We start from the raw sequence: 19,925 nt of genomic DNA, 5'->3' as shown, positions 1-19,925 counted from the left end.
TGGTGGTACTGGATTTAAGGGAATTGCAGTGATTGCAGTAATGAGGTGCTTAGGATTGACTGCGTTTCCTGTGTTTCTCCAGCAGGGGGAGCAGCCCCCCTCTGATAAGATGAAATACTCACGCAGTCGTAACCTGGAAGAGGCACAGACTGAGACAGATGGACTGGTGAGATGCTGACCTAGATCAAAGAAACGCACACTTCTGGTCGCACATCTTGTTTTAAGTCTCACTGTGTGTGTGTGTGTGTGTGTGTGTGTGTGTGTGTGTGTGTGTGTGTAGGAGGGGAATGATCAGGAGCTCTTTGTGGACATGGGTCCCTCCATTACTGTGTCAGCAGTTGAGAAACCCCGCACTCCGCTGAAGTCTAGCAAGAGTGAAGGTCAAACAATGCCCTCACCCAGGTCAGCGCAAACACACACGCACACAAAATAGTAGCACTAGTGCACATTGCATATCGCAAGCATATTTTAGGGTCACGGATGATGATGATGATGATGATGATGATTAAAGCATGTGTGTGTGTGTTGTCAGGTTGGAGGGGACACACACACCACGACAGAAGCGCAGTACCCCGATGAAGGAGCGACAGCTCTCCAAACCACTGACTGAGAGAACCAACAGCTCAGACAGTGAGCGGTCCCCAGAACTAGGACACAGCACACAGGTAATACACAGAGCAAGAGACAGGAACACTAATGCTAGCCTGCATACTTCTGAAGTATTCTCTCCTCTTATTATTTATAGCACCCTCGCCTTCTCTCTCTCTCTCTCTCTCTCTCTCTCTCTCTCTCTCTCTCTCTCTCTCTCTCTCTCTCTCTCTCTCTCTCTCTCTCTCAGGAGCAGGAGTTTCTCTAAATAAATAATGTTAATGCACAGGAGCACTGTGTCACCTTGTTACACTGATTCAGTCTGAATTATTAATATTGGTGTGACTCATCTGAATGTAACCTCTCCTCTGTGTGTGTGTGTGTGTCTGTAGGGCCTTAGGAAAGCTGTGTATGATCAGTTGAATCAGATTTTGTTGTCTGATTCTGCATTACCTGAGAGTCTCATCCTTGTCAATGGCAATGACTGGCAAGGCCAGGTATGTGTGTGTGTGTGTGTGTGTGTGCGTGTCTGTGTGTGTGTGCGTGTCTGTGTGTGTGTGCGTGTCTGTGTGTGTGTGTGCGTGTCTGTGTGTGTGCGCGCGCATGTGTGTGAATTACACTAAATGCAGTTTATTGCTCTAATTATGTAGGCATTGTAATAGACTGCTGTGCTATGGAGGAGGACACAGGTGTTGGTGTGTTTACTTAATCAAAGCGCTTTGGTTTGGTGTGTGGGTGTGTAGTATGTAGCAGAGCAGCTGCAGATCCAGAAGCAGCCGGTGGTGTGTACGTGTTCAGCTGCAGAGATTCAGACCATCCTCTCTGCTGTTCTCACACGCATACAGAAGTTGTGAGTGATCCACCATCAACCAACCAAATATTCCATCACAGGCCTTCCTCGTGGGCCAGCTCTCCCTCTTCCTCGTGTCCATCACTCTTCAGGGTATTTTTCTAGAGTGTCCCATTCTGTTCTTCTCCTGTTCTCCTGCCCCCTCCCCCAAATCTCCCCTCCTCAGTTGTAACTGCAACTCCTTGATGCCCCGGCCGGTGAAGGTGGCGGTGGTCGGACCTCAGAGCTACCTCGGCGCTATCCTGCAGTTTTTCGTCAGCCAGCTGGCCAATAAGACATCTGATTGGCTCAACCACATGCGCTTCCTGGTGGTTCCTCTTGGTGGGCACACCACAGGGTGACCCCTGACCTAATCTAAGGGCATCTCTAGAATTCATTATTCATATCATTGACAGTAAATCTTAGTAATCCATTTGAATTTGCTCATAATGATTTTTAATTGCAGATAATAATTTTAATTACATCGCTCAGTGTACCTGCTCTCTCTTTCACACGCTCCTTTATTTAATCTTTGTATCCAGGCTCCCATCCTGTTGCTAAGCATCTGGGTGCCCTTGACAACCGTTACTGTTCCGTCTTCCTGGACGGAGCATGGAGAGAGTTGTTCAGTCGCTCTGAACCGCCACAGTCAGGTACATGGGCAGACGTATGTATATGCACGCACATTGACTCACTCGTTGTTCTCTCACAAATCTGCGTATGCACGCAGACATACTGACTCATATTCTCTTTGTGTGTGTGTGTGTGTGTGTGTGTGTGTGTGTGTGTGTAGACATGTTAGATGTGGCCGGCCGTATAGCTCAGTACATCAGCGGGGTCACGCTCACCCACCAGCTCCCCATTGCCGAGGCAATGCTGACGTGCAAGCCCAGAACGTGAGTGGATGCTCTACATGCCTCACCCTAACGCCTCGCACAGCCCAGCTGGAAACTGCATAACACACTGCTCTAACCTCACTAGTGCTGTGTGCACACACAAACACACACCTGGGCACTACATTGTCTCTGGTTTACACTTAATCCTTTATAATCTTTAAGTGAAGCAAACGGTTAATCTACTACGTCAGAAAAGATTTAATCTCTGACTATTGCAAATTAGTCTGTAAGCAAACAGAACCTTCACATATGACGCTTTGCCTGTGAACTTTTATTTTTTTATTAGTTTGACAAAGCGGTTTTATGATGGTTTTATTGATGTTTTTCCCTTTTCACCTTACTGTGACAGGCGGGATGAAGACTCCTATCAGAAGTTTATCCCCTTTATTGGTGTGAGTTAAAGTTTGATATTTTATGATGTGATTTGAATCAGTTATTGTACAAATGCAACAGTGGAATTGACATTAAAATGTTTTACAGGTGGTAAAAGTGGGTCTTATCGAGCCAGGACAGTCAGCTACAGGTCAGTATACAGGCTGATCTCTCTGTTAACAGTTCTGTTCACTCCTTATCTTTACAAAATACAGAAGGTTTTTCAATAAAGCAAATTATATATTGTTGTTGCCATCTTCCATTTTGTACGTCCTAGGTGATGCCGAAGAGGGCGTGTCTGTAAATTTGTCAGTCCCCTCGACATCGCCGCCTTCTCATGGCTCTCCAGCAAGTCTTAAAGAGACAGCGACGCCCCCTTCCTCACCCTCTATGGGTGCGGTGCTGGCAGTGCAGGGGTGAGTGTGTGTGTGTGTGTGTGTGTGTGTGTGTGTGTGTGTGTGTGTGTGTGTGTGTGTGTGTGTGTGTGTGTGTGTGTGTGTGTGTGTGTGTGTGTGTGTGTGTGTGTGTGTGTGTGTGTGTGTCAGTCTTCATGTGTCATTTGAACAGCTCAGGATGGGTTTAATGATTCCTTGTTTGGGTAAAAATATTTATTTGATTACTGTAAAGCAACAAATATTTACATGAATACATGTTAAAAATAATCCTTAGTGTTTCCTGCATGTTCAGTAAACAGCTCATCCCACTTGACTGAAAAATAGGCAACTGATGACGGGATACATATAAAGAATTGCAAAAGAGATTCAATTTAGCTCAGCGGGCCAAACTTCACATTCATAACTAAAAAGGTATTCGGAGTAGTGCTGTAGGTTTCACTTTTATAGTTTTCACAAGAGTTTGACATGAAGTGGTTGGTCTAGGTGAGCTGGCATGGAATTACACATTTATCTATATCTGAAAATGTTCATGGACTTTACTGCAAAATATCTGGGCCTAGTACTGACTTTGGTTTCTTGTAGGTAATGCCATTGTGGTCTAATCCAACACCTGTTTTGATTAGAATTTTAAAATAACTCATGATTCTACAAGATTGGTGCTAGGGAAGTTGTTTTTTTCCAAAATATGTTGGTCATTCTCTGGACTTTGGACTCTTATTCATAGAACACACGTGTATAAGCACATTGCGTGCCCAGAAAAGCAGGATTAACCCAATTAGAAAGATGATGTAAAAACGAGCTTTACGACACATTGTGATAACTGCTGCGGATAAACATAATTTTAATGAAAAGTTACTGTGTATCGGAGCCTCACATCATGTGGCTTGTGGTCACGTTAAAAATCACTAATAATTTATGATTTATTTATATAATAAATAATTATATAAAATTGTGTGTGTGTGTGTGGGGGGTAGGAGCCCCAGCATGTCCCATGGCGTGGACGCCATTGGTCTGCAGGTGGACTACTGGCTGGCGTCTCTGGCAGAGAAGCGACGTGAGGGGGAGAGAAGAGACACAGGCTGCAAGAACACCCTAAAGAGCGCCTTCAGGTCCCTGCAGGTCAGCCGTCTGCCAGGAGGCGCTGCCAATGAGCCACATGCGTCCGTCTCCACCATGTCCATGACCGTGGTCACAAAAGAAAAGAACAAAAAAGGTGAGATGAACAAAAATAGTAAAATAAATACAATTGTGGTTAGTGAGGACTACACAAAAACTGGTAAAACAGCACTTCCAAAAAGAGGAACACCCACCATTGAACATTCCAGTTATATAAAGACAAAATTAAGCCCAATGCCCAATTTTTCAGCAAATCCCTCTTTCAGTTGCATGTACTATAGTATCTGCTTCATGAGAGCAGTTCAGCCATCTCCTCTTTGCCTCATCTCCTCTATTTCTGTAGTTCCAACCATCTTCCTGGGGAAGAAACCTAAAGAGAAAGAGGTGGACTCCAAGAGTCAGGTGATTGAGGGCATCAGCAGGCTCATCTGTTCAGCCAAGCAGCAGCAGACCATCCTGAAAGGTACCGCACTCCAGCCCTGAAAGCAAACATCTTTGTATCTTTCTTCATCACAAGCTGTGACCTTTTTTCTTTTAACATTTCTTCCTTGTTCATAGTGTCCATTGACGGCGTGGAGTGGAATGATGTGAAGTTCTTCCAGCTTGCAGCCCAGTGGCCAACGCACGTCAAGTACCTCCCAGTTGGATTGTTTGGCTACAGCAAGCCGCCCTCCTAGGACGGCCCACTTGGCCTCTAACTCCTCCCCTTCACTCAGCAGCCTTCGCCCTATTGCACACAGTTCCTGACAGTCGGAATGCTAGCCAATTGTAGCGGAGTTGTGAGGAGGCAGCCTACCCTAAGTGATGCTCTGATTGGGGGTAGATGGTGTTGCAGGGTTTGAGTTGGTGGCTGAGGTGTACTTTTTTTAATGGCGCTAGTCACTTTTATTTATTGAAAGGTCAAAGAGCACCAATTCTGAGCATACAAGCACAAAACGGGGGACCTTCAGTCTACCAACAAGAGTCACACTGACAGCATGACAAAGCAGAAATCCAAAAAAAATGACCCTAGTCATGACCTCTGATGCAGTGCACTCTTGAACATAATTGGCCTCACTGTCAATGTTTTGGTGGAATCAACAAACACTGTTAACCTCTGATCTGCATGTCTACAGCACCCACCATCCACTAGTACAATTTGTGTTATGCAGCGTATGTACCTGTGCATGTGATCAGCTGTGCACCTACTATTCGCCACCTAAAGCTTTGCTGTTTTCACTGAGCGTGCCCATTTTGCTGTGGCGTGGATGCTCTGTCCACCGGCTACTTCTGTGCGTTTTGTTCTTAATTTTATACACAAGTTAAGCTTTTGTCTTATAGGAGCATTCAACTGTTTGGTTCTAATGTGAGTACATCAAAAAGTGTCCTTTTTATAAAATGTATGTAGCTCAAGGTTTTTTTGTTTTTTTGTTTGTTTGTTTGTTTTCTTCATAGAACATATCTCCAAAGATCACACTGGCCAGTCCGAATGCAAACATATGTCATTTGTCCAGTGGTCACACCAAGTCCTCATGGTTGTAAAAACGACTGGTGTTCTTAGTTGTCCGTTTAGTGGTAATGAGGAAAGATGGTTTCATCCAGGTTGAGGTGAATTAAAATCATATGGAGATTAAAAAAAATAATAATCCCATACTTCATTTTAGCAAAGTGTGTGAGACTAATTTACTAGTTTCTGAAGATTCTTTTTTTTTTTTTTTTTTTTTTTTTTTTCCAACCATCAGCTTTTTCCAAGGTTCTTCAGCAGACTTGGCCAGGGTAAGGATCTTTTAGATCTGAAATGCTGTTGCAAGCTGTGCACTTAATTTACATTAGACTTAATTTACATTTCACAAACACATTTTCTTCCACAGTACTATATTGTTGGGAGTTAGGAAATTACTCTTAACGAGAGAGTTCTCAAGAATGAAAGAATATATGATGCTTTTTGCCAAGTAGCATGATATCATTGTTGGCATAAACTGTCTTTAAAGGGATATTTCGAACACGGCTCATAGTTTATTCTTCTTCGTAAGTTAAGTATATTGGTTCCTACTGTCATTGATGTTTGGTTTGGTAACCAAAGAAAGGTTTATCTAAAATTCCATCTCATATTTGGTTTGTTGTTTCCTAAACATTACGGTAAAAAGAATTAGACATCATTCATTTTGGAGTCTTTACATTTGATTACCTCAGTCAAAGCTTTTTGACTTGTAGCCAAAGCAAAACCATTCTGTTCCCTGTTTCAGTGATTGGGGGAGGTTACTGGTAAAACATCCTCAGAATCAAGGTTATGTGGCTTGAAATACGGAAATTCATTTTGGCCTTTTAAAAAATAAATATAGCAAGATGTATCAAAGGCATGGATTTAATATAAAAATGAACACACTTTTTTTTTTTTTAATGATCTTCCTCTATGCTTTGATAATGTATGTCATTCCCTGATATTCAGATGTTATCATTCCCTTTTTATGATCTTTTTATTTACTTTCTTATGAGGAAGTGATTGCTAATTTACTTCAAGCACAGTTTGTTCACATATTGCGGTTTTGAGTAATGTCTAAATTAACTCACAACTGTCTTCACAATCAGGAATCAAATATTAAACTCTGAAAAGCTCTTTTAAGAGCAGATCTGGCATCAGGTTTTAAGAGCAGATCTGGCATCAGGTTGCCACTCACAATTGGAGTCATTAACATGAAGAGCTAAGAGCCAATGCTGATCTTCAGTCAGAGTTTAAGAGCTACTATCGCCCTTTATCTGCTTAGCTGCTAGTTGTAGAAACGGGCAGCTTCTACTAAAGTGATGTTCTATTTTTGTCTGAGTTATGTGAGGTATATTTGTTGGTGTTAAGGTGACAAAGGTTTTAGTGTATGAAATTAGGTTATTGAAAACAAAATGGCTATAAAATAATGTTGTGCCACTGTAAGAGTGATGTGAGCATGTGTTAATTTCAGTGGTTGCTGATCAATTTTGTGGTGTGTATTTTTAGCAGTATGCCTACCCTTTAATCATGACACAAGGCTACATAAGACCTCTGATTGGCTAAGCTTGTGACCTTTCAGTGGGGTGTTTCTTACAGAAATGACACGCAAAGTAGTAGTTCTCCACCCATTTAAATACAGCAAAATATACAGAAGTGTACAAGAAAATTACATGACAATTATGATGTATTTTCTAGGGTTTTTGTCTCAGTTTATCACATTCTAAATGCTAAAGGTTTGAGTAGATTACAAAGATTCCAGTTCTTGGGATTTTTGTGTGGCAAAAAGTATTAAGTTTGTTACAATCCAAATGGGTTAACTGAAATATTTGTTGGAACCTTTATTTCTGGAGTGGATATTAACAAAAAAAACTTTTTTTTTTTTTTTTTTTTAGTTTAATTTTATTTTATGTTTTCCCATATTCTTTTTTTTAATGCAAGTTTTGCAAAAAGAGCTTGCAAACATGCTAATAAATATTCCATAGCACATTTGCTTGTCACCACTCCCTACTGATATAGCTCACCAAATGCCAACAACTAAAGAAACTCCAAATGAGTTTTTAGTAGATTAGTGCTGGGTCATGGTGGTCACCAGTGGAGTTGAGCCCTACCAGACCCCTCAAACTCTGCCTGCTTAGTGTTCTGGGGATCTTTGGCCAGATCTTGAAGTAGACCAGACTGTCAGTCATTCTCTGACAGAGTGCCTGCTATCTTCCCCTTCAAAGAACCTGGCAGCCATTCTGGTGCGCTGATTGTCTGCATGTTGTAAGCAGTGGCTCTTTGTGCAAAACCTTTTCAACAGTGAACACCTTTTGAGTGGTACTGTCCAGCTGTATCAAGCTTATGCACACAGATCTTTTGACTGATCCAATGTGGCTTGGGCTGTATTTCAAAAAATTCATTAGTTGGAGCTGTTTCATTTTTGTTTTACATTATTAATTTTTAATATGGAATATTTGTAAAATAGCCCAGAAATGATGATGATGAATGCCACTGCCAGAGAGCTCCAGCTGTCTTATTCTATATCACTAGAAGTGCAAGATACAGGGCTTGGTGTAGTATTGCTGATCTAATAAGAATGGTCACAAATATTGACTTTTTTTGCAATGTTACCTATTTTAATGCAATGTCATTTTAATGGAGACTGATGCACTTTGTTCCATTTGAAGTTGCGCCACTGTCTCATTTGAATCGTCTTGTTGCCTTCTTCTGGTGGTCTGTGTATGAACAGCGCGTGTTTTCCCTTTTGTGCTGTTCAATCTGTCATGATGTCTGGACCAGTCATTGAATCTGTGTTTTGTGTGACGTCAATGTTTTACTGTCCTTACTGAACAAATTCCTTGCACACTGATTGAAAACTAATACTTTGTAAGGCAACTGAAAAAAATAATTCTCTTCACTCCTGCACAAGGGCCTGATTTGCTAAAGTTATTACCATGTGTGGAATTTGTCAGAAATGTAAAACCAGTTATTTGGAGTGAAGTTTATCATAATCACTGATCCATAAACTTAATCATGTGTCACTTGCTTTAGTAAATCAGACCTTAAGAGCCTTTGAGTTTCTTCATCACATTGAGAAAATACTTGTATTGAATTCAACAAGCTTTGGTGTTCTGAGTTCTTGCAAAAGCTAATCCCAAGGCTCAGGATCAGTGTGGTAGAATAGCGCACTGACATTTGGCGCAAACGTCTTGCTAGAGAAGCCGAGCTTGTGGATGAAAGTATTTTTGCACATGCACTGTTTTTGGTTTAGTAGTTTTCGGTCCTTTGCCTTTTGCCTATATCAAAAAATAACAGTGCTTGTACATATCTTTAAGAAGTGCTTGTAATATGAATCTAGTTCTTGGATATTTTTTTGTTGTTTTTTCAATTCAATGTTTTGTAGTACTGCTTTTTCATTATTTAGTTGTCAGTGGGCTAATGTGTGGGATCAAAAAGTGGTCTTTTTTTAATAAACAGTTTATTTGTACTCTGCCTTCGTTTTTTTTCCGTTTATTTAAAAGAAAGATTGGCTTGTGTTACTAGCGGAGGATAAAGTTTCAGATTTTAACGCTTTTAGTGGGTTCTTTAGCTCCCTTTAAGCGACTTTTTGTCGATTATATTCAAAACTGCAACTACTATGCTAATAAAATGTGGCACACGCAAAGTCTCCTGGGCTCGTGATGTCACGGCGCCGCGCGAGGGCTGTGGGTTCTGGGAGAGTTAGGATTAACGGCCATCTTCAGTGTGCGGCTGTCACCCATATGCATTAGAGCAGCTGCGGGGGTGGATAGCTGCGTTATTCGTAGCCGACTGACGATGAATAAATAAATAAATAAACGTAAGCTATTCGCCGAGATGTGCTTTTTGTTCGTTGGGCAAGCCGTTGTTATAAACTAATTGGTATAAATTTACCAATCGGATGCGACTGCAAACTGGCAACCGGTCCATCACAGGTAGCTGGCGAGCTAAGCTAGCTAACCTAGCTGTTTTTACTGTCGTATTGGGCTAGGATGCTTCAGTTGTAATTGTCTAGGTTAGCTAACGGATTTCGTTTCAGTTCGCAATCATTTAGCTAACATAGGTTAGCTACCTGTGGTCACAGCCTCTAAGAACTGCGATTATTTTTTTTTTAAACCACAGACTAGTGATTCTCTACCATTAACTTATTTGAACACAAACACTACAATCCCATCAGTGTCGGCGGAGAAGGTAAATATTTGAATGAAATGCTGTTAACATGGCTATTTATTGTCAAATTGCACTATTTCAGCGTTAGCTTGTGTAAGTTGGTCGTTGCATGTTTTCTGTAAATATGTAAGATAAGGAGTTGACGTTCTTGACGTTAGATTGTGATTGACATTGATGCAGGCGAGACTTGGCAGGTAGGCTTTTGTCCAAGCCTGAAGAAAACCAGCTAGCTTGAGGCTAAAAACAGTAGCTAGCCAGTTAGTTTGAACGTGTCTAGTCTTAACCATCCAATAACGCTAGGTTTCCGAATGTTTCTGTCTGGATATATCAGCATGTTTGGAGTCTGTAACTTAAAAACAGAATCATCAGATAGCTAGTGATGCGCAGTTTACGTGTTGATCACGGAATCCTGGCGTGACAAATGTAGCTAGCCGGTCATCATGTAATGTAACAAGTAGCCAGCTGCATTATCTGAAAGTTATTTTGTGAGAAAATGCCTATTCTTGTATAACTGGCCTTGAACGTTTGAGTTTGTATTGGTAAGCTTTCAAGTTACACAACCGTTAACAGAGGATTTCACGCCAAACTAGGTAGCTAAGTGTCTACACCCAACTAAAGTCAAGGTCTGCAATGGAAGAAAACCTGGCAGGAATGCCGTGCTTTGCAGTATGGATGCTAGTGAGTCTTTGTGTCCGCAGCTTGCCAACCGGTCACCTTGATTGATCTGGTTTAGGTAATTACGTATCACCTTAGCTGTTAAATTTAATTTCACCATAGCTCATGTTTTTTTTTTCTTAGCGGTCAGTTCGTAATGCTGAGATGCTTGAAGGTTTTTCTAGCTATTCGCGGTTCTGCATCCCACTACGGCCTCTGGGACGTTAAGGGGCTTCCTCATCTTGCTGCATTGCAGTGAATACACGGGACGAAGGAGGGTGGGGGCAGGGAAAGCGGGGGCCACCTGGCGGCAAGAAAGCGAAAGCCCAGGTGAGGATAAAACTTAATAAAAAATAAAAAAAATTGAACACAGGACATAGGAGGTCTTCGTACGTTATTCAGTGGTTGCGCTAAAGTGGCACTGTGGTCACGTATAGGATTGCTGCAGACGCGCTGGGCTTAGTAGTTTTCGTACATTGAGAGTAGTGTTTTGATGAGCGCCCACAGTGCTGAGAGAGCGATCTCTTGTCAGCGCGCAAGGCTCGGCGGTCAAAAATGTGCTGAGTGTCTTTTTGAGGTGTCCCAGAGATGGACTGTTAGCCCTGAAGTGCAATAATTACTCAGACAAGGACGGTAATGCAGCAAAGTCGCTAATGGAGTCCTGACGTACAATTATTACGTTTCACAGTTAGAGTGAGTACTGCTCTTTTTGACGTTTTTATATTAAGTGGCGCTCTTACTCTGAAATGTTTAATGCCTGTGTGAATTATGGAAGAGATACTTAGGCTTTGTGTTCGCTCGCGTTTTTTTTCCCAAAGGATAATTGCATCAAATATTTAACTGTAGCCTGGGGAACATTTAAAATTAATTTTAAAGGTCTACATCAGATTAATATTCTCAAGGATTTTAAAGGTTTAGCCGTCAAGGTTAAGTTAAACAGTGATCCCAATACAAGCAACATATTTTGCTAGGAAACAGTTTTATTTCTATGTTCAAGGCACATTTTCTCCCTGTGGTTTTCTGTCCTAGTTCTCCCCCAGCGAGTGTTTGTAACTGTAAGCTGAGACGTCCTTGGCGATGTCTACCATGGTGTACCCGCATGAGGAGGCCCTGGAGCGGCTCACGCAGGACGAGATCGTGCTGAACACCAAGGCAGTGATGCAGGGCCTGGAGACACTGCGTGGCGAGCACGCCCAGCTCCTCAGCTCCCTGCTGGAGTGTTCCCAGCCGCCCGCCGCGCAGGAGAAATCCGGCCTGCTCCGCAAGAGCCTGGAGGCCATCGAGCTGGGTCTGGGCGAGGCGCAGGTATGCCGCTTTGCTGCCACACCCCAGCCCTTTAGCCAGCATCTCTCTGCGGGGCTGCATCTTGCTGGTGGAGAGAGGTCAGAGCTGGCCTGGAGAGTGGTTAAGTGGATGAGGAACTGCTCTCAGCTCCCTCTGGTCTCCTGAGTGATGCTACAGAAAAGTTTTTGCCCTGTTGTGCTGTGGTTTGAGCCCAGTTATGGCATGGCTATCCATGGCTGCGACAGCCAGCTGGGGCTGGTCAAGGAGTAAAGCCCTAGGCAGCCGTGGGCATCAGTTTGCTCATGCTTGCAGTTGAGGGCAGTTTCATCTGAATGAGCAGTAGCTCAAAAAGATGTTGGTGATTGGGTTCATGTGTCTGGGTCTCTCTTTCCCAGTTTGTAGTTATCATCTGACAGGGGATAGCTAGCTGGCTGGTAGGGGTGAATTAACTTGATGACTAAAATTAAGATTTTTGGGTGGGGGAATTAAATGGGTTTTTTAAAAAAAGAGTTTGCCTTAAGAGCCCACAAGAGTTTGTCTGAGGTTGCAACTGAAGTTGTTTTGTTTTTTTTGTTTTGTTTTTTTGTTTGTTTCCTGAATGGCTGGAAACGCACTTGTCATGATTGGCTGGTCACTGGGCAGGTGATGATTGCACTGTCAGGTCACTTGAGTGCGGTGGAGTCAGAGAAGCAGAAGCTGCGTGCGCAGGTGCGGCGCCTGTGCCAGGAGAACCAGTGGCTGCGGGACGAGCTGGCCAACACGCAGCACAAACTGCAGCGCAGTGAGCAGAACGTGGCTCAGCTTGAGGAGGAGAAGAAGCACCTGGAGTTCATGAGCCAGATCCGCAAGCTGGACGATGACGGCGCCTCGCCGGCCGACGACAAGCCTGCCGACAAGGACAGGGACAAGGACAGCCTGGATGACCTGTTCCCCAATGACGACGACCAGGGACCAGGTGAGAGACGGCGAGAGGGAGTCTGCTCTTTCACCTTAGCTCTGCATAGGTGTCAACTGTTCAGATGAGTTTGAATTTCCCTTTGGATCAGGGGCTAGTGTGGGTTATGAAAATGAAAATATTTATTTAGACCATGTGGTCAGCCATAAAAATGTGTGCTTACACAACAAGACACAGGGACAGTGTTCTACAGGCAGAGTCAGGTCCAGTATTTCCTTAATGGATGTTGCCCATAGCAAACAAGTCTCCCGTCAGAGGGATTAGCTGCGTAAAAAAGAGGTAAACATTTCCTGTAATCCCCCCTGTGATACTGGAGTCTGGTTACAACTGTGTTTATTCTGACCTCAGCCCAGCCCAGCGGTGAGGTGGCCGCCCAGCAGGGCGGCTACGAGATCCCCGCACGTCTCCGCACCCTACACAACCTGGTGATTCAGTACGCATCGCAGGGCAGGTACGAGGTAGCCGTGCCCCTCTGCAAGCAGGCTCTGGAGGACCTAGAGAAGACCTCGGGCCACGACCACCCCGACGTCGCCACCATGCTCAACATCCTCGCCCTTGTCTACAGGTCAGCGGGTGACCGGGGGTGAAGGCTCAGTGCTCAGTGATAGTGGGCCTGTTGTGCTGTGCAAGCCATATTTCATATCATGTTTGCGATATATGCCTTGCAATATTATCAAACACACTAGTTGATGTGTCATGGCTTTGTGTCATTTTTTCATTTGTTCAATATTGAGATCGCGAGTTGCAAGTGATATATAATGCTGCCCTAGATTAGGTGGGCTGTATTCATTTGCATATATCTGGTTTGGTATAGCTGTCTTACTCAACAGTGTGCCAGCGTAGACTCACTGTTCCATGAAGAACATATATGGGTCATGTTTGTTGTCCACAAACAAGATAACTACAGTATGCAATGCTAATGTTGGACATGTTTTATTAAGCAAAATCTATATGCATATGTCGAATCACCCTGTGTTGAGCTGAAAGGCCATGCTTTGCATAGGGACCAGAATAAGTACAAAGAGGCAGCCCACCTGCTGAACGACGCCCTGGCTATTCGGGAGAAGACCCTTGGCAAGGACCACCCAGCCGTGGCTGCCACCCTCAACAACCTGGCCGTACTCTACGGCAAGCGGGGCAAATACAAGGAGGCCGAGCCCCTGTGCAAGAGGGCACTGGAGATCAGGGAGAAGGTGTGTGAATCAGAGAGTGGCTAGCCAACATGACATTTCAGATAGCTGGATTCTGGCCTGACTAGGTGCAGTCAGAGCCTACAATGTTGTTGTACAATGGCTTTAACAGAGTCTGCAGTGCAGTGGTACGATGGCTTTAACAGTCTGCGGTACAGTGGTATGATGGCTTTAACAGTTACGCTGTACACATGGCCAGCACCTGACATTGCTGATGATGTGTACGTCAGCTGCAGGGCTTGACGTGACCTGGTTTGTGTATTCACACCTGCTTGTGTGTGATTGGCAGGTGCTGGGGAAGTACCACCCAGACGTGGCCAAGCAACTGAACAACCTTGCCCTGCTGTGCCAGAACCAGGGCAAGTACGAGGAGGTGGAGTACTATTACCGCCGTGCGCTGGAGATCTACGAAAGCAAGCTGGGGGCAGACGACCCCAACGTGGCTAAGACCAAGAACAACCTGGTGAGGGCCCCTCATCTCTCCCACAGCTACTGCAAACAGCACACATCTCCATCATCTTAGACCCTTCACCTTCATCTTTTAACATTTCCTTGTAAGCTGACTGCCCACCTTGACAGGAAAACACTTAAACTGATCTCTCTGACGCAGCCCTTCAGGACTGCAGTGGATCGTGTCTTCTTTCAGGTTGAAACTGCAGTCCAGAACAGTGCAGTGTGTTTTCTCGTCAAGCATGTATTCGATATCGGCGATGCGTCTAAAAATGCAACAGCCAATGAGAGCGTGTTCTCCTTCTGCCATTCCCAGGCGACCTGTTACCTAAAGCAGGGCAAGTTTAAGGACGCAGAGGCCCTCTACAAGGAAATCCTGACCCGCGCGCACGAGAAGCAGTTTGGATCAGTCAACAGTACGGCCTTTCATATCTCTGCAAATATAAACAGGAGGGAGAAAGGGTGTGGGTGTGTGTGTGTGGGGGGGGGGGTGTGAGAGTGAGAGCACTATGGGAAGTAAAACCAATCTTTGGTGTTTCCCAGCAGGATTGGGCTGAGATCTGATCTTGCCTGGTGTAACATGCTGACAGGTTTCCCAGCAAACATCTGACCTGTAGTCGAGAAGACTTGTATATGCTTGCACACAAAAGCTCAAGATCATTACAGAGAGATTATAGGCTGGCATGGCACACATGCCTGGAGTCTTTGTGTATAAACCTGTCTGCTAAAATTGTTCAGTTATATGTAAGAGCAGTATGCCTTTATACAAGTAAAGACGAAAAATTAATATGGAAATCAATGTGGATGAAATTAAAATAAAAGTGTGAATTTGTTGGTTGTTCTGTTTCTTTGCAGATGACAACAAGCCCATTTGGATGCACGCAGAAGAGAGAGAGGAGAGCAAGGTAGAGTGCATGGACTCTGTCTCATCACCTCTGACCTCCAGAGTTCAGCTCCTGTGCTGAAGGACCACTGTACTGTCCTGTTCTGTTGAGCAGTTATGAATATGAAAAACTCAACTGTGGAGAAGTAAGGAATCTAAAATTAGAGCAGTGAAAACCCTAAAGTGTGCAGTGCTGGGTCCTTTCAGTACTAGAGATCTGTCTTGAGGCTGATGAATATTCCAGACCTCTGCTTACGCAACCAGTAGTCAGTGATGTGCAGTTTCTGGTCAGAGAATGTGCTTGTTCTATTGTTCTACTCCAGGGTAAGAAGAAGGACTCTGGTCCCTATGGAGAGTATGGCAGCTGGTACAAGGCCTGTAAAGTGGACAGGTGAGTGCTGGCCAGGCAGAAATGGGCACCAGACATAGATTCAGTCTCTTTGTCCTCTGCTAACACAGTGTGTAGCTGCCTGTCATTCCCATGCCAAAGCCTGGCGTTCTCCTGTGTACTGGCTGAGGGCAAGCCCTCTGAAACTTGTGCATATGCTTCATCTCCCTGCCACGTGCAGTCCCACGGTCACCAACACCCTGAGGAGCCTGGGGGCGCTCTACCGGCGCCAGGGCAAACTGGAGGCGGCTGAGACCCTGGAGGAGTGTGCCACAAAGAACCGCAAACAGGTACCACCACACCCACTCCCTGAAGCTGGAGCTAGTGAATATCTTCCACCGAAAGTAAAATACTAAGTATTTGAAATACTTGTTTGTCTGTCTGTTTCTCTCTCTCTCTCTCTCTCTCTCTCTCTCTCTCTCTCTCTCTCTGCCTCTCTCTGCCTCTTCCTTCTTTTTCCTTCACTGTGATTCTGTGTAGGGTATAGATGCAATTAACCAGAGTAAGGTAGTGGAGTTGCTCAAGGATGGTGCCCCCAGTGGAGACCGACGGCAGTGCAGAGAAAGTCTGAATGGCCCCAGCGGCCAGCGTGGGGACTCTGAGGTTGACGAGGCAGAGTGGAACGGGGTTTGTACATCAACTCTTTCCTTGTATTATATATTTTATACTGTGCTTTTCACATCCAACCTAATACAATTATGTATATATAGCAAAGGTTCAAATTTTTTTAATTTTTTTTAAACACATGTTTTTTCCATTTTAAGTACAAGAAAGTTGTGGCTTTCCTGTGGACCCTAATGATATTCACTCTGCTTAGCTTGCACTTCTAGCTCTCAGGGTTCAGTGTTACAAATGTAGACAAAAGTGTAGTCTTCCCAGAAAATGATAATCTCAAGGTTGGGTTTTTGTTTTGTTGGGTTTTTTTTGTTTGGGTCATCTGACATATTTTGTAGCCTTTTCACAGAACAGTGTCCCTCAAATGCAAGCCTATAGAACCAAACACCTACTTGAAAGTGGTAGTCTGTCATGGGGAAGGACTTGGCCGTTCTCTGCTGAGATGACCAGCTCGTGTGCAGAGCTGTGTCTGATGTTGGCTCATAATGCCCTCTGCAGGACGGCAGCGGCTCTCTGCGTCGGAGTGGCTCCTTCGGGAAGATCCGGGATGCTCTGCGGCGAAGCAGTGAGATGCTGGTGAAGAAACTGCAGGGCAGTGGCCCCCAGGAGCCACGCAACCCAGGGTGAGCAAGGGGCATGGAGCACTCCTCACACAGCTCACACAGTCCATGCGGGCAAGGGGTCTGGCGGTGGAGTCTGGGAGCTAGCTTTGATCGAAAGCTCTGTTTTTGTGTTTAAGGATGAAGAGGGCAAGTTCTCTGAACTTCCTCAACAAGAGCATGGAAGAGACATCACAGGTGTGTGCAAACATGCGCGCGTGCACAAACTTTGAAAAACTGATGGTTTTGGTATATGTCATGGTACAATTTTCATAACTTCTCAAAGGGTTCTGCTAATTTGTACCATAAAAGTTAATAATTCATACCCTCAGAAGCATTTAATTCAATATACCAGATCATCTATTAACTTGCCCATGATTAACACAACTTACAATAATTGAAAATTATATTTTAAAATGAATTCATTGAAGGTTTAACTTTTTTTTTTTTTTTAAACATTTTCAGGAAGCAAACAGTGGCCTATCTGAGTGTAGAGGACTGAGTGCCAGCAATGTGGACCTTTCAAGGCGAAGCTCTCTGATTGGTTAAATAGTGATCTTGGGCTGTGCGAGGGCAGTGCCCAAGATGAGAGGCTGTTTGCCTTGCATTATTGAATCAGACCTTGCTAAGTCATTTTTCTTTACAACATTTTCATAAGAGTAAAAATGTCTTTAATTTGACATCACCAATGTCATATCAAGTAGCTATGTCTGCTTTGCTGTAAAACTATGCTGACCTTGATCAAATGAACAACACGAGCAGAGACATTTCCCGCCCACAGATTAAGCCGGGTGTGTGGCTGAACTGCACTAAGCTGTTGATGCAGGCTCTCCACTGAAACGGTCCAGGACCGGGCAGAAACTGTGGCCGGGAAATCAGATAATCCAGCATGCTGCTTTCTGGACTGGATGTCTAATTAGAGACATCTGGTAGAAACGTAGAGTCATGGCATGGTCTGAACAGAAAAAAACATGTTAGAATAGCATCTCATATAACAAAAAGTCATTCAAGAATCACTGTACGTAATTGCAAACATTTTACCTTAATTAGTCATAATCAGAATGCTCTTTAGGGACATAATATATACACGTATATCAAACTATGTTGCGTGTCTACTGCGTTAGTGGCATGGACCCTGCCAATGCAAATGTCACAAACACAGTCACAAAGGTAAAATGGTACGTAAATTCTGACTTTGGTCACAGATCCACACACAATTAAGTAGATAATGACAGAAGACTTCAGAAAACAACAGGAAAGAATAGTCTTCACTTTGAAATGACAAGATTTAAATAACTATAGTGGTGACTGGTGAAAATTCACTTTTGCCTTTTGAGTTTTATGTATATATGGGTTTAAATTATTGAAATTATTTTGGTGTTTTCCTTTTTTGTAAATATCGCACAGGAGGTTTTGTTTACACAGTAGAGAGGAAGTGGATCTTTGTTTGAATTAACTGGAAACAAAGTTAGCTACAAATGAAGGAATTGCAGACAAAAAAAAAACTTGTTTTTGTGATTAATTCTGAGGAAAGCACTACTTGGGTATGCATTTTATCAAATGTGAAGGGCAAAACTGAACATTGAGACAAGCCGAATATCCGGTGAGGCTTGTTGTGTTGAACTCTTGTATTTGTTTGTCTTTTTCTTTGTCTCCTTCATGCTGGCTAATGTCCAAAATTCTGTTATAAAACTGGACTGTAGGTATAGTTGTGTGTCTGTTTATTTGTGGCAGACAGTTTTAATATTTAGTGCAAGCATATTTAATGTCTTTTTGTTCGATTTCCTTGTACAGGATTCGTCAGGCCCATATATATAAAATTAAAAATGAGTCCAATCACTGAGGGGGCATGATTTCCATGGTTACAATTCAAAAGGTTTTTTCCTCCTCCTAATTACATGGAATTATATGAACATTAACCATCTGTTCACCTGCCAAAACAAGTTTGATGAAATTCAAAATGTTTGCAGTGTTGTCATGCACTGATGCACTTGCTTTGTCACTTGAGTAACAGACTGTTAACATCTGCCTGTGTCGGTAGGAGATGCTAGTGCATTATTATATGGCTTTGCTTTTGCACCGCCTTTATCAGAAAAGGCTTATTGTAACCAAGGAAAAACCTAAAGAGATACCTAGTCATACAGCTGTATTATGTACCACAAGGGAGAAGTGTAGTTCAGTTTGGTTTTGATCACACCGGGCAATAACAGTGGTAACAGAGTTATATACAGAGCTAAAGGCAGAGACGTTTATTTATGAGCACAATTGAATGTGCTAAAAAGAAAAAAAGTTCAGTCAGAAGAATGCAGAAGAAAGGATCTGTCGACTGCAGCAAATTTCTTGGGTTGTCCTTTGTCTTTCCTACTTTGCGCGTGCACCCACATTTATGCAGTAGCCCTTTGCTTTGTAAATGGTAACGTCTTAGTCCAAGCATTTCCTATCCAGCATAGGGTTCTGCTAAGTGGTGTGTTTGCCGATGTGAATCTAGCTTCAGGCTCCACTCCTCAAGGCCTTCTCTGAGCTGCATGTCACTGACCTGATCATGCCCAGCCGCTGCACGGACACAGCCACCGCAACCTGCCTTCCTCTGACACCTTAGATTATCAAACACTTCATGCGCTGTGAAGGGGAAAGTGCTGCTCAGTGTAGGAGCTTCTCTGAGAACTACTTTAATGGCAGACAGCTTTATGTGCTGACCTGAAATTTGTTTTCTCCAACCATATTCCATTCTAAACCATCATCAGACACACCACAGTACTGTCCTTAAGCCAGCAGCAGAGTTCAGCACATCTCCCCAACACTTTAGAATGCGGTCGTGCTGATTTATGTGGTTTAGGGGGTGGAGTTAGCCAAGTGCTCTTCAAAGGTTTTGCTTGTGAGGGGGCCAACCTCGTGTATTTCATATAAAAGGTTCAAAATTAATAAAAAAGTCTTTTCAAACCAATTCCGTGTGGTTGATTTGCTTTATTCATCACAGCAACCTGTTGAAATAATATTTTGTCACATGTTAAGGATGGTGTATGATTATTTGTGAGCAGTTAAGTGTTTGAACCTATTATAAATGTGTAGTCTTAATAATCTA

General features: G+C 43.5%; 2 protein-coding genes across 6 annotated transcripts in view; both read left to right on the top strand.

Moving 5' to 3' along the window:
• sf3b2 (splicing factor 3b, subunit 2) overlaps positions 1 to 9,129 on the top strand; it is a 39,009-nt gene extending 29,880 nt beyond the window's left edge. Inside the window, exons 32-45 of the mRNA XM_035519992.1 lie at positions 86 to 166; positions 281 to 402; positions 533 to 665; positions 981 to 1,085; positions 1,332 to 1,438; positions 1,605 to 1,759; positions 1,960 to 2,070; positions 2,211 to 2,313; positions 2,663 to 2,705; positions 2,794 to 2,836; positions 2,963 to 3,101; positions 4,055 to 4,293; positions 4,540 to 4,659; positions 4,755 to 9,129. Coding sequence (XP_035375885.1) covers positions 86 to 166; positions 281 to 402; positions 533 to 665; positions 981 to 1,085; positions 1,332 to 1,438; positions 1,605 to 1,759; positions 1,960 to 2,070; positions 2,211 to 2,313; positions 2,663 to 2,705; positions 2,794 to 2,836; positions 2,963 to 3,101; positions 4,055 to 4,293; positions 4,540 to 4,659; positions 4,755 to 4,873 — 1,620 coding nt within the window. The 3' untranslated portion in view covers positions 4,874 to 9,129. The remainder of the gene's footprint in view (positions 1 to 85; positions 167 to 280; positions 403 to 532; positions 666 to 980; positions 1,086 to 1,331; positions 1,439 to 1,604; positions 1,760 to 1,959; positions 2,071 to 2,210; positions 2,314 to 2,662; positions 2,706 to 2,793; positions 2,837 to 2,962; positions 3,102 to 4,054; positions 4,294 to 4,539; positions 4,660 to 4,754) is intronic.
• A 251-nt stretch (positions 9,130 to 9,380) lies between these two features.
• On the top strand, positions 9,381 to 19,787 carry LOC113585164 (kinesin light chain 2). Of its 5 annotated transcripts, none has more exons than XM_027022505.2 (15): positions 9,381 to 9,475; positions 9,778 to 9,846; positions 11,509 to 11,784; positions 12,406 to 12,718; positions 13,067 to 13,283; positions 13,722 to 13,911; positions 14,198 to 14,371; positions 14,675 to 14,774; positions 15,214 to 15,263; positions 15,565 to 15,632; positions 15,811 to 15,919; positions 16,110 to 16,256; positions 16,743 to 16,867; positions 16,984 to 17,041; positions 17,309 to 19,787. In XM_027022505.2, the coding sequence occupies exons 3-15, from the start codon at positions 11,557 to 11,559 to the stop codon at positions 17,390 to 17,392; spliced, it is 1,863 nt and encodes a 620-aa protein (XP_026878306.1). In that variant the 5' UTR covers positions 9,381 to 9,475; positions 9,778 to 9,846; positions 11,509 to 11,556; the 3' UTR covers positions 17,393 to 19,787. The 5 variants fall into 5 exon arrangements, with proteins under 5 accessions (XP_026878306.1, XP_026878305.1, XP_026878304.1 ...); XM_027022504.2 differs by having other exon boundaries at positions 9,381 to 9,590; XM_027022503.2 differs by adding an exon at positions 10,736 to 10,809 and having other exon boundaries at positions 9,381 to 9,846.
• The last annotated feature ends 138 nt before the right edge of the window (positions 19,788 to 19,925 follow it).

Source organism: Electrophorus electricus, chromosome 19 (genome assembly GCF_013358815.1).
Source record: "Electrophorus electricus isolate fEleEle1 chromosome 19, fEleEle1.pri, whole genome shotgun sequence".
Lineage (NCBI taxonomy): Eukaryota > Metazoa > Chordata > Actinopteri > Gymnotiformes > Gymnotidae > Electrophorus > Electrophorus electricus.
This window is presented reverse-complemented; position numbering and strand designations above follow the sequence as displayed.

Coding starts and splice junctions, on each gene's coding strand:
- LOC113585164 (XM_027022506.2), top strand. CDS start 11,557: ATGTCTACCATGGTGTACCCGCATGAGGAGGCCCTGGAGCGGCTCACG. Junction 13,284..13,721: donor ATCCTCGCCCTTGTCTACAG/GTCAGCGGGTGA, acceptor TGCTTTGCATAG/GGACCAGAATAAGTACAAAG. Junction 16,257..16,742: donor ACGAGGCAGAGTGGAACGGG/GTTTGTACATCA, acceptor TGCCCTCTGCAG/GACGGCAGCGGCTCTCTGCG.